Source organism: Hippocampus comes, unplaced genomic scaffold, assembly GCF_001891065.2.
Source record: "Hippocampus comes isolate QL1 unplaced genomic scaffold, H_comes_QL1_v1.1 scaffold463, whole genome shotgun sequence".
NCBI classification, from domain to species: domain Eukaryota; kingdom Metazoa; phylum Chordata; class Actinopteri; order Syngnathiformes; family Syngnathidae; genus Hippocampus; species Hippocampus comes.
Genome location: NW_017806181.1, coordinates 423,572 through 435,730, shown reverse-complemented (window position 1 = coordinate 435,730; position 12,159 = coordinate 423,572). Strand labels below are relative to the sequence as shown.

General features: G+C 55.3%; 3 protein-coding genes across 8 annotated transcripts in view; 1 reads left to right on the top strand and 2 right to left on the bottom strand.

Annotated features, from left to right (window-relative positions):
- The window catches only part of LOC109506859 (ELAV-like protein 1), a 9,214-nt gene extending 4,581 nt beyond the window's left edge, over window positions 1–4,633 (bottom strand). The window contains exons 1-4 of one of the 3 annotated variants that reach the window (XM_019855869.1): window positions 4,432–4,633; window positions 1,166–1,250; window positions 986–1,048; window positions 749–917 (exon numbers count right to left, since the gene is read on the bottom strand). In XM_019855869.1, the coding sequence (XP_019711428.1) occupies window positions 749–917; window positions 986–1,048; window positions 1,166–1,201 (268 nt within the window). In that variant the 5' untranslated portion in view covers window positions 1,202–1,250; window positions 4,432–4,633. Of the gene's footprint in view, window positions 1–748; window positions 918–985; window positions 1,080–1,165; window positions 1,251–4,431 lie in introns of those variants that run through there. The other 2 variants (XM_019855871.1, XM_019855870.1) reach the window with 2 other exon arrangements.
- Window positions 4,634–4,872: 239 nt separating this feature from the next.
- wdr18 (WD repeat domain 18) lies at window positions 4,873–9,105 on the top strand. 3 transcript variants are annotated; one of them, XM_019855849.1, is made up of 11 exons: window positions 4,873–5,417; window positions 5,687–5,797; window positions 5,890–6,023; window positions 6,177–6,318; window positions 6,390–6,533; window positions 7,115–7,179; window positions 7,255–7,300; window positions 7,698–7,776; window positions 8,457–8,614; window positions 8,780–8,848; window positions 8,930–9,105. In XM_019855849.1, exons 1-11 carry the CDS (start codon window positions 5,208–5,210, stop codon window positions 9,056–9,058), a joined length of 1,287 nt encoding a protein of 428 aa, XP_019711408.1. In that variant the 5' UTR covers window positions 4,873–5,207; the 3' UTR covers window positions 9,059–9,105. The 3 variants fall into 3 exon arrangements, with proteins under 3 accessions (XP_019711408.1, XP_019711407.1, XP_019711409.1); XM_019855848.1 differs by having other exon boundaries at window positions 4,874–5,417; window positions 7,112–7,179; window positions 8,930–9,104; XM_019855850.1 differs by lacking the exon at window positions 7,255–7,300 and having other exon boundaries at window positions 4,874–5,417; window positions 7,652–7,776.
- Window positions 9,106–9,242: 137 nt separating this feature from the next.
- med16 (mediator complex subunit 16) overlaps window positions 9,243–12,159 on the bottom strand; it is an 8,427-nt gene continuing 5,510 nt past the window's right edge. Inside the window, exons 9-15 of one of the 2 annotated variants that reach the window (XM_019855846.1) lie at window positions 11,957–12,159; window positions 11,419–11,836; window positions 11,207–11,340; window positions 10,945–11,137; window positions 10,179–10,377; window positions 9,649–9,732; window positions 9,243–9,577 (exon numbers count right to left, since the gene is read on the bottom strand). The exon at window positions 11,957–12,159 is cut by the window's right edge and continues 1 nt beyond it. In XM_019855846.1, coding sequence (XP_019711405.1) covers window positions 9,296–9,577; window positions 9,649–9,732; window positions 10,179–10,377; window positions 10,945–11,137; window positions 11,207–11,340; window positions 11,419–11,836; window positions 11,957–12,159 — 1,513 coding nt within the window. In that variant the 3' untranslated portion in view covers window positions 9,243–9,295. The remainder of the gene's footprint in view (window positions 9,578–9,648; window positions 9,733–10,178; window positions 10,378–10,944; window positions 11,138–11,206; window positions 11,341–11,418; window positions 11,837–11,956) is intronic. The other variant, XM_019855847.1, reaches the window with a different exon arrangement.

The following is a 12,159-nucleotide window of genomic DNA, read 5'->3' as shown; positions in this document are numbered from 1 at the left end:
CGAGCGCGGCGTCGCGGCTTTCCTCGAGCGGCCGAAGGGAGGCGACGCCGCCGATCTGCGCCGCCCTCCTTTTGCCAATTGAACGGCGCGCGTCCCTCCCAAGAGCAACTCTTCAAATAGGCCGTCGTGACGTCAGCGCCTCCGCTTCAAGGTCACGTCGGGCCTCCACACCAACCTTTTTTTTTTTGATGGGCTGCAGCAACTCGCTGCCACCCTCTCGGGAGAAGCGCCGTTGGAAATGGATGGATGCTTTCATTCCAATTGGACGAGTGAACTCGGAGACGCCATCGTCTTCGTGTTTCGTTCGCTTTCGCTCGCGGCTGCTTTTATTTGGGGAAAATCAATCGTATTTTCTGACGCCTAACGGAGCACCGTAGCGACGTCACCAGGATTTGTGCATTTGCCGCAACGCCGACTGGAAGCAACGTTCGGTTTTTCAATAATAAAGTGATCGAAATGTCAGGAATGTCTTTTTCATTCAATCGGAACGACCAAGGGAAAAAAATATCTATATCAGGTTAGCTGAGACCAACGTATACCCGTCGCGTTGGAGCTGAAAATTTGACAGCGGATCCACGCGATGGGTCTAGGGCAGCTTAAAACAGCGAGCCGCTCTTTTTAAAGGAGGCGCCGTCGAACGAGGACCCCCGCGTACACGTGGCGGTCGGTCGTCACCGCGGTCGTCGTCCGCCGCTTCCGCCTACTCGTGCGAGGGGGCCGCGACGCGAGCGGGCCAACGGCCACGTACCCGCCACTTTGTCCCGGATCAGCTTGGCAGACTCCACCTCGCCCACGTTGCTGAACAGGTTGCGCAGCTCGTCCTGGTTCATGCTCTGCGGCAGGTAGTTGATGATCAGGTTGGTTCTGGCGTTGTCGTCCTCCATGGCGTGCTCGCCGTAGCCGTTGTCGTACATCTCCTGCGGGCGCAGCGCCGCCACATGGTCAACAATTCGACACGCGGGCGGGCGCGCTCGCGCAAAGTCACCTTGGCCGCGGCGGCTCCTTGAGCGTCTCTGACGTCCTTCTGGGACGCCTGCACCTCGCACACCTGAAACACAGCCTTGGGGTTAAACGGTCACCTGCCGACACAAAAGGCATCGCGTTCAACTTTGCGCGTCCGCCACAGGCCGCCGCACGCGCGCGCACGTCGGGGGGCTTCTCTCACCTTCAAGTACCTGACGTGTCCTCGTCTCAGCGCCATGTGATTGACCGACCGACTGACGGATGGATGTCTGTCAGCCCGTCCGTCCCTGTAACAAAGTGGCAGGGCTGAGCGACGGCCCGCCGCGGGCGCGCGCGCGCGCGCTCTTTGCGCTTGAGAAAAGACGACGATAACGGAGGCCCCGAAGAGGACCGGCGTCAGACGCTGAAGGAAGGTCAAATATTCGGGCGGTGCCGCGGGCGTTTTGGATTTTCCTTTTGCGAATGGAACGAGCGGAGGCGGAGCGAGCTCGAGTCGCGCGGCGAGAGAGTTCGGAACCGCGCGGCTTTTCATTTGAACTGGCGAGCTTCCCCGATCATCCCGTCCGACCAATGAAATGACCGAACGCGTTACGGCGTGCGGCGAACCTCTCCCACGTCTGCCCTCATCCCAAAACGCAGGCGGCCTGAAAAGCGCCCGGTCCGCCTGTGTAGCGCGTTGCGGCTGCGTACGGGACGGCGGTAAGACCCCCCACACCCTGCCCGCCACCTTTTCCAGCGACCGCCCTCAGGCAAGCGCCACCGATCCGTGCGATCAAATCCGGCAGGCGGCCGCCCAAACGGCTTCTCCCCCGTCACCATTAAGTCCCTCAACAGTGACCCAAATCTACCCGCATGGTGGCTCGTTGCAATTTTGCACATGCCCGCGGAACAGCGTGACCGCAATAATCACGGTCGCTCCGGCTCTGCACTCACTTGAACCATTGTCGCCCATCTCGATGCCACGGCGCCAGACACTCGAAAGGACTACTGCGCAAGCGCACACTTGGACTTGCTCTCCAAACATTGCTACTGCTCACTTGAAAATGGTGCGATGATTGTCTGCACCGACTGCACAGCCGATCCAGTCTTGTATTCTGCCACTGATCACTTGAGCTCTGCTTGATCCTTTGCACATTGTCTGACGGCCGAACCCGAACAACGGGTCCAATTCCAAATGGCAGACTTTCTGTTAGCTTGAGCATAGTCTCCAAGAGACTTTTTTTGTTGGTGGGCTGCTACAAATACCTCCGACGGTTTGTCGTTCTTGGTTCGGGGGCGTTGTCGAGCCATTGGTTCAAAATCGCACAATAAGCGAATAAAATATTGACGCGGTTGCCAAGCACGGACGCGTTTCCAAATTGTCATGAGTTTGCCTGCAAAAAGGAAGGCTTTTTGGGGAAACGGCACATTGCCGTGGCAACAACTTACCATGACAATGGACTAACTTTGCGTCGCGACATCATAAAAGCCTAGACACTCTTCTGAACAAATATGAGGTCAACCTGCTTGGAGGAAAACATCAAAGAATAAAACATAAATAAAACAAAGTTTCTCGGGTGCGCTATTGGGCCATTTTTTTTCCCTTTGCACAATAAATAAACAAAATAGTGACGGCCCTGATGAATGTGCAAAATGTCACGAGCACATGTTTCGATCCTCCAAATCGGCCTCGTTTTATTTGCAAATTGCGCTGTGCCGCAGCAAGGGGCTTTTGTGAAAACCACAAACTTCATGAATGCCGAAACACTCTCTTGGTTAACCTGCTAAGAGAAAAATATCACATAAAACACGTTCCTTTTAGCCAGTAGGTGGCGCTAACACTACAATGAGAAGTAAACCCGTAGATTACTTCAAGGCTGGACTTTCATCAAATGCAGGCATTTCGAGAACATGGGATTAACGGCAAGTACTTGAAGTTGCTCTTGAGATCGAAAGGCTAATCGCTCTGAAAAATCTTCTCAAACAGTCTTAGTTGTTCTATCATTTACGAGTTGTAAGCATGGTAACTTTATGAATAAAATATTGGTCACAAGGTGGAGTCATACTTTTGTTAACTGGTAGGCCCAACGATGACGTGCGGTCGATTCTTTGGTCAAATTGATCGTAGATGACACGGTGCGTCGTCTTGGGGTTGCAAAGAGGACGTCAAGCCGTATCAATGCTATAAGTCGATATAAAGTCATAAGGTCATAGTTTTGAAAAGATTCATCACATCATTCAATTCCCATTACATGCTTTCGTATTAATAAAGGAGGTGAGTAGCCATTGATATTATGTTTATTGACATAAATAGTACACACACACACACACACATCATGATGTTAACCGTGTCAGGTTTCCTTGTGGCCATGTTATCTAGCCAGGACTGAAGTATCGTGTACACGTATGTGTTTCCGGTGACCATCGTATTTCATCGTAATTGATGTATTCATGATGACCAGTAAGTTCATCTTTGCAGTGCGAGACTGGAAAAAATACTTTAATTTTGTGCTATGCTGTATTCATGACGCCATATGAGTACAATAAAGGTGTGAAACAACATATTTTGATCCAATTCTTCTGCTGAATAAACCTGGAGTACACAGCTGCCGATGCAATTATGTGCATCGTTTTCAAACATTTGCCCTTTAAATATGCTACTTTTGAGGATCACAATTCTTGAAGATGAACATCAGTCAAAGTAGAGAAACGAGTTCCCATGATGAACGTTGACGGAACCCCAAATTGGTTTCCCATTGGATCATCTAACGGCACCGAAAAACAGTTTGCGTTCGTTCATTCGTGAACTCCTCAGGCCTGTGCGTGTGAGGTTCGGGATTTCGTGGAGCATGTGCAGGGGAGCTGTTAAGCATTCCCTCCTTTATGGCGAAAGACGTACGAAAGTCAAATTCGGACGCCCTGAGCGACGTACGGGAACTCGAATTGACCTCCAATCCCCAAAATGCACAGAGCGGCATTTGAACCCGTGTCGCGACAGACTCGGAGTATCTTCGGCAAGACTACTCGAAACAACTACGCCATGAGCGGCTAGACTTTGAACAGCAAAACGCTCCGTAGCGAGTTACGGGTCACGGCAAAAATAACCAGGGCGGGTTTTTTTTTCTCCTTCCTTCTACAACAACAAGCCACTTTATTTGCGACATGATGCTAACTCTGAGTGATAAACGCTCGAATAGTTTGTCTGATCGTGACAAGAAGTGCCCGTCGCGTTTCGTCCACGCGTCGCTATTTGGTGATTTTGAACGCCACCTCGACCAAACGGAGGCGAGCGTGACACTTCCAACGAGAATACACCGACAGTCGCAACGCGAATGAAAACCCGACTTGGCGGATTATGCTAAGGTTGACCTCGGGAGACTTTAAAATGCGTTCGCGTTCGTGTGATGACGGCCACGAGCTAGCAGCTAACGTTAGCATCGGAGCAGACAAAGAAAATGATGGCGGGAAGAGGCACCGACAAATTCTTACCTGGAACGACGAAAGGATGACAACGTAATAACGTCCGCCGCGTTAAAAGATTCACAAGGTCTCAGAGGCAATTCGACTTCGGCCCGAACGCAAGCTAACGCTAACAGGCGCCTTCCAAATCACACCAGCGGGAAAAAAGGCACTCCGGAAAAATTGTGCGCAACGCCGCAGTTTTTTTTTTCTTCCCACCCTCCCGTCTTCCTTTTCCCCTCCTCCCCCGCTTTTTTCTTCTTCTTCTTCTTCTTCGCCTAGTTCTTCTTCTTCGCCTTCTTCTTCTTCGCCTAGTTCTTCTTCTTCTTCTTCGCCTAGTTCTTCTTCTTCTTCTTCGCCTAGTTCTTCTTCTTCTTCTTCGCCTTCTTCTTCTTCTTCTTCTCTTCGCCTAGTTCTTCTTCTTCTTCGTCGTCGTCCTCTTCTTCTTCCCTCGCCCAACACCCATGCTACATTTTTAGTTGTATTTTTTTGCTGTTCTTTTTTATCTTTATTGAACAAATAAATTTAAATTTCACTGTAAACAAAACGAACAAGTTATTAATACACGCGCAGATTACATAGAGTTAAAGCGTGAAATGTACATGACATCGTGATATCATCTCATTTAGAAACTGTAACGTTGTTCTCACTTTCATTTATTTACTTTTTCTGTGCCGATAAAAGTTGGTGCGAGGAGATGTGCAGCAGTGTTTATAAAGTTTCAATGAAAAACAAAACCGCGTCTTGGTCACGGTCCTTTTCTCCGGTGACGGAAGTGACGCCACAGCTCCAAGAAGAGGCCCAAAATGTCGGCCCCGTTGGAGGTGGTGATGAGCAGCGACGCGAGCTCTCAGCTTTGGAACGTGTCCGTGTTCGACGTGCATAGCGGCTCCAGCCTGCTGTCCTACCGCGGCGGCAACAGTTCGGCCCGGACGCTGTGCCTCGTCAACGGCCAGTACCTGCTGTCCGCGCAGCTGGCCAAGAACTTCATCAACGTTTGGGAGATCCACAGGAAGGTAGCGAACGAGAGGCGAGCCGACACTCCGCATCCCTCGCGTCAGCTTAGCTTCCCTTTGCTTCGTTTGGGCACCCGCCAGCCGCCCGGAGTCCCGCCAGTCGGCCACGTGCAAAATGCGGCCATACTGTTTGGGTGTATTTCCATCCTTATGCTTTGTACTTTTTGAGGGGGTGGGGGATGTGCTTCTCTGCTGTTTCAACAACGACTGGCTTGTCCATCCACCTCAAATGAAGTGCGTTGTGTTTGTGCGGCGGCGGCGGCGCGCAGGAGCAGCTTCAGCAGAAGATCGTTTGTCCGGGTGCCGTCACGTGCATCAGCGCCTCAGCGGACGGCGTTTTCTTGGCGGCCGGCGTGGGCGAAGCGATTTATTTGTGGGAGGTGAGCTGCCGTCGCCGGCGTCGTCGTCGTCTGCAGGTCCGGCCGTCCGTACGTAATGTTGACGAGCTTGCCGCTGCTCGCCGGTTGGCCAGGTGTCCACAGGCAAGCTGTTGTATGTGGTCACGCGTCACTACCAGGACGTTACCTGTGTCAAGTTCACCGATGACGGCAGCCATTTTGTTTCTGGAGGGAAAGACAGTGTGGTTCTGGTGTGGAGTCTCAGCAGGTAGCAGCACTGCCTGGCGTCCATTTGGACTTGGCCAGCACGCCGGCTAAGTCCGAGCCAGAGTCTCTCTCCACCTTTCGCTCAAAACCCCCGTGTGTGTGTGTGTGTGTGTGTGTGTGTGTGTGTGTGTGTGTGTGTGTGTGTGTCTCGCAGTGTGATCCAGGTGGACTTAAGCTATGCCCCTGAGCCTCGTCACATCCTGTCTCATCACTCTCTGCCAATCACAGACCTCCACTGTGGCATGATGGGAGCTCAGGCCCGAGTCGCCACTGCGTCCTTGGACCAAACGGTCAAGGTCAGACTGATGTCATCATTTCAAGTCAATCTCCTGCAGAACCTTCAAGCTTAGCGTGTGCGTGTGCGTAGCTGTGGGAGGTGTCTTCAGGCGAACTCCTGCTCTCGGTGCTCTTTGATGTAGAAATCATGTCCGTGACCCTTGACCCATGCGAACGCTTCCTGTTCTGCGGCGGCAGCGACGGGAACATCTTCCAGGTTTCTCTGGGCACCCAGGTCAGTCAAGGCCAGTATTTGATCGAGTGCGTGCAAATCGCGGCACGGGGCGTCGCGTTTCTATTGGGACAAAGCGCCACGAGCAATGCGATCAAAAAGATGAGCTGACTCAGCATTTCAATCGGCAGAAATGATCACAAATGCCCATTTGTGGCTGACGCGCTCCCTTCTGCAACAAAGCTTTGGAGTGAAACAGGCCCCCTACGCAAGCGTATCGAAGCAAAGTAGTTTCGCGATGGTCTCAAAGCTTTGAATCTTGAAGGCGGCGTAATGTTGAACAGTGACCGCGGAGTCGGAAATTCCGCGGCTTTTTCGTGGCACGTCGCCGACACCGGAAGTTTCGGGAAGTCTTTAGGAAATTTACTGTCTGCTTGAGGATTTAGAAAAGTGTTAGCGCACAAGTGTGCATTTTTGGAAATTGTCCAAAATAAGCACCCCCCACCCCAAAAAAAAAAATTGAAATTTCATCTCAAGGCGCTACCGTAGGGCAGTTGCATGAGAGGCGTTTGGGCGTGAATGAGCCATGCAGCTGTTATTTGAGGATGTGGAGCAGCTTTGACGTGCGAGTTGGTTTGCAGCAGGGCGCGGCGGCGGATAAATCGTTCCAGTGCGACGGCGAGGGGAAGCGAACGTTCAAAGGACACAGGTGGGCAAATATTACCCCAAGCCCTTGTGGGATGGAATTCAGTTCTTGCGCTGACACGCTGCCCCCCCCCAACAGGAAAATGGTCACCTGCCTGTCCGTGTCCATGGATGGGACGCTCCTGGTGTCGGGATCGCACGATGAGTCGGTGCGAAGTGTCCATTTTTGGAAATTGTCCAAAATAAGCACCCCCCACCCCAAAAAAAAAAATTGAAATTTCATCTCAAGGCGCTACCGTAGGGCAGTTGCATGAGAGGCGTTTGGGCGTGAATGAGCCATGCAGCTGTTATTTGAGGATGTGGAGCAGCTTTGACGTGCGAGTTGGTTTGCAGCAGGGCGCGGCGGCGGATAAATCGTTCCAGTGCGACGGCGAGGGGAAGCGAACGTTCAAAGGACACAGGTGGGCAAATATTACCCCAAGCCCTTGTGGGATGGAATTCAGTTCTTGCGCTGACACGCTGCCCCCCCCCAACAGGAAAATGGTCACCTGCCTGTCCGTGTCCATGGATGGGACGCTCCTGGTGTCGGGATCGCACGATGAGTCGGTGCGACTGTGGGATGTCCAAAGCAAACAATGCGTCCGTTGCTTCGCTCACAAAGGTGTCCTGTCCTCCCTTCCGTTCCGGCAAAAGCTCCCGGGATGCCCGCCAATCGGGCGCAGGCTCCTTTCACTTTTGAGTTCGATAGCGAACGAGTGGATGTCGTCGGACCGCCGCCGCCAACGAGACGGACGATCCCGGTAGATCGAGGTCTCGCAGTAGATTACACCATCTGGATTCTAAAGATACCGCTTATTGTTTCACGATGAAAGCAAACAAACGGCAAAGGAGCAATGTTGACTTCCAGTGATGCACTCTTAGTTTGCACGAGTACGGTTCAGAACTCGCCACAGGCTCAACGACGCGCTCGCCAGAGTCCGACAGCGAGGAGCCGCTATTTCTGTGGGGGTTGCAGCAATTATCTTGTCCGTGAATGTGGAGCGATTGTTTCTGGTTTGCTCGAAAAATTAGGAGGGGAGAAAAAAAAAAACCTGGGCAAAACGTTGAGCGTTGTTTTCCAAAGTCTCAGAGCACGCCTGCAAATCTTTTCTTCTGACGGAATACGGGCAAAGCTTTAGTGCCGGTTAGGCTGACATTGGGATGATTTGAAGCTCAGCGAGGGCGCCGGACGATGAACGAAAATAGCGGCCGATCAATTTGACGAGACGTCGCCGCGAGTCGGACTGCGGACGGCTGCCGGACGTGACCTGGACTCTCTTGCCGGTTCTGCTTTGCCTTCAGGCCCGGTGACGAACGCGAGCATCGTGGTGGCTCCCGCCAACATGTTCCTACCCGACTCGCGACCCTCCGTCCCCCTGCCGCGATTCAGCCGCCACCAGCTGGAAAGCGACGGCGGCCAATCGGGCGAAGCGTGCGTCCGCCTTGGACTCCACGCTCAGGTGCTTCCTAACCCTTCCTACTCGCGAGCGCAAACGTTTTGCTCGGGGGCGGCTCGAAGGGTCGCCGACGACGGACGGGAGCGCTCGGCGTTTCCGAAAGAACGGTCGGCGTCCGTCGCCGGGAGCCGAATCCTCGCTTCTGATCTTTTCTTTGGCTCCCGGCAGGAGGAGGAGCCGGCCTACCTGCAGAAAGCCGACAGACTCGACGCTTTGATGAACGGCGCGACCGACAAGGTGAGCGGGCGTCGCCGCGGTCCGGCGCGAGAGGTCGCGCCGCGCCCTTTTCACCGGCCGTCGCTCTTTTCCCCCCCCAAGTGGCTCGCGGGAGACGGCGAGAACGGCAAAGCGCGCGTGGCCGAGCTGGAGGAGGAGGTTCAAACGCTGAAGAAAGTCAACAAAGATTTGTACGACTTCTCCAGTCAGCTGCTGACCAAAGCCACGTGAGGCGTGGGCACGGGGTCTCCGTTCAAGCCAATAAAAGTGCTGCCGCTCACGTCGGTCTCCGGCTCTTTTGAGGAACGAGTCGCCCGGCGGCCGGCGCGCACCTCCTCGAATGACGTTTGGCCGACGCGAAGGCTTGATTTGTCTCGATCGTGAACAACGCTGCGACGGGACATATGGAGACGCCACGCTTTGCCCACAAATCTCGGCACTGGCGAGCTGCTTTTATTCGGATCGTTTTCAACCGCGGGCCCGTCGCTCGGCCTCACTCCCGCCGCGGTTCGAACCGCCGCCCCTCCCGAGAGGGTGAGCGAACGATTCCTTCTCGAGAGTCCAAAGAGAAGTCGGCTTTTGGCAAGGTGGCAAAAGGCGCGGGCGGGCGAGCGAGCGGGCTTTCAGGCGAGCGTGGGCGGGACGCGGCGCCACAGACCTCCACACAGGCAGTTTTTGATCCAGCGCTGCTCCCACTGCTTCATCGCGTTGCTGTTGTTGGGCGAGCGCAGCATGGTCACGCAGCCGCACCTGCAAGCAGCCGCCGGCCATGAGCTGCGTCCGCCCTCGCGGGGGCTCCGTCCCGCTTCCCGCGCGCTCACCTGGTGCAGGCCTTGCTCTCCTCCGTGGGACAAACGCCCATGTGGACGCATCGGAGGTTGTCTGTCCTCTGGCCGCCGACGCTCCTGACGCGCGCGCACAAAAAAAGAAGAAAAGCCCGTTTAAAATACAGGGTTTTGTTTTTTCTTTCTTCCTGGACGAATCCATCCCGGAAAGTCTGATCGCACCCCAAGTGTACCAAAAGCAAAAAGCAATTCTTTCCCGTCGGAAATTGTGTCCGGGAAATCCAATCCATCTGTTCAACACCCAAAAAGAAGCACAAAATACACCACCTACCTTTGTCAGGGTGATTTTTTTTTTCTTTACAGCAGTGAAAGGTCACATTTGCGCTCGTGAATTTGGAAATCTGGTGAATTTTCATGCGACGATTTTCCAAGATGTCCCGGGTGCCAGCGTTCGTGAATTCAAACTAACAGGTTTGAAAAACTCTTTCAGGGACTAAAACAAAAACGACCTGAAAGTCCATCCTAGCATCGACAAAAGCCGTGACTTTTCTTCGGCCCGCGCTTACCTGGCGAGGGCGTCGGACGAGGCGAGCGCCGCCGTTTTGCCAAAGTGCAAGCGAATGGGCTGCTTGCCCTGCAGCTTGACGATGACGCCGTCGTTGACGGGGAGCCAATCCATGCAAGGCACCAGCAGCTGACTGGGGAGCAGGCAGCACTCGTCGATCAGGCTCTCGTCGGGGTCCTGAGGGGGGGCGTCGTCCCGGCCTGCCGCGCGCAAGCGCAAGCCACGCGTTAAGACGTCTCGGCAATTCGGGGATATTTTTTCTCCCCCCAATTCCGTCCCTCTTCGGCGCCCCGGAAATAAACGCGCACGTGTGCAAATCAAACGCGAAGATGGATTCGTGACTCACTTTGAAGACGCCCAAAACCGCCTCAAAGCGCAAAGGACCGACGACGTTGTGGCCACGGTTACGAGGCCAAGGGAAAAGATGCTCTTAATTGCCCCCGCGCGAGCTTTCCGTTTGCAGATATGGATGGCACGGCGCTATCGGGAGCCGTTGGGCACGCCCGGTCTACCGTACGCGGCAACGGTTCCCAAGAGCGACCCGCGTCATTTCCCGCCGGCGAGAACGGCCGCTCCAAATGACAAATCCGTTGTCAGAATCGCTGTCGATGAATTTGATCGAGGGTGACCGATCATGCGCCGCAAGCGGGCTCCGGCTTGCCCGTCACCGGCGGGACAGATGCGCTTCGCTCTCAGGCCCCCCGCTGCCGCGGTGCGAGGGGGCCGCAAAGAGGAGGGAGGGACGGACGGCGGCGACGGGTTCTTACAAGTCAGCCACAGCTTGGTGAGCAGGCGGAAGAGCAGCTGCAAACTGTCCTGGCTGTCCGACGTGGCCGTGAAGGTGGGAAGGCAGCCGGGCTTCAGCAGCCCCCAGATGCGGATCATCACCAGCATCTCCCGCAGCATTCCCAGAGAGGTCCCGTCCCGCATGAAGCCGAAACCGGGCCGCACCACCGAACCCTCGACGAGACGGGAAGTCAGTCGGCGGATCGGCCGAGGGCCCGCGCCCGCGCCCGGCCCGCCGCTCACCTGGTTGGGCAGATTGGCCAGCAGGTAGAGGACAAAGTCGCCCACCCACTGGATGAGCTGCTGAAGGGACTGCAGCGGGGCCCCGTCCAAGACAAACTCCTCCGTCTTCAGGTTGATCATCACCTTGTCGATGTCTGCCGACACGGCGGCGGACAACTTTGCTCACGCGGTTCGCGCGGCTCCACGCGCGCAAACCGCGCCCGCCGACTCACCCGAGTCCACGTTCTTGGCGCAGAAGTCGCTCAGGCGGTCTCCGGGACTTTTGTCCAGGGTGTGGAGCACGTGGGGCCGAAGCAGAGACTTGAGGGTGGAGCTGATTGCGATGAGCAGCAGTTTGGCGTGGAAGTCGCAGGCCCGCGCCGCCGTGGCCGTCGACAGTTTGCACAGCGACGCCTTGACCGCCACGATGCGCGTGGCCAGGACCTGCTGCAGGGCCTGGTTTTGCCTCATGTACTCCTCGTGGAGTTTGTCCACCAGGTTGTGGACCATGCCGGGCTGCACGTGCAGGAGGACGTCCCACCAGTCGTAGCCCGTCACCATGCAGTACTCCAGCAGGAACAGCAGGTGGCGCAGCGTGGTGTTCATCTCCAGCACTTGACCCATAGAGGGCGACACTCGCAGCATGTGCAGCTGAGGGCGGAGGGCGCGCGACGCGCTTGCTTAGCGGCGGAAAGGGACCAAAGCGCAAGCGGTCGAGTGGCGCTTTGGCGCGACCTTCCACGCGACGCAAAAACGCGCGATTGCGCTTACCTTCCCGTGATTGTCGACTCCGGCCAAGGCCAGCGACGTCCAGGAAAACTGCAAGGCCTTGAAATGGAGGCCGGGCGCCCCCGTTCGTTGGCGCTTGACCGCCGACTCCTCTCCCGGCCGCTGGCCCGCCCCGGCGGCGGCGGCGGCCGAGCCGTAGAAGACGCCCATGGTGTGCAGCGACAGGCGGTGGAGGATCTGGATGG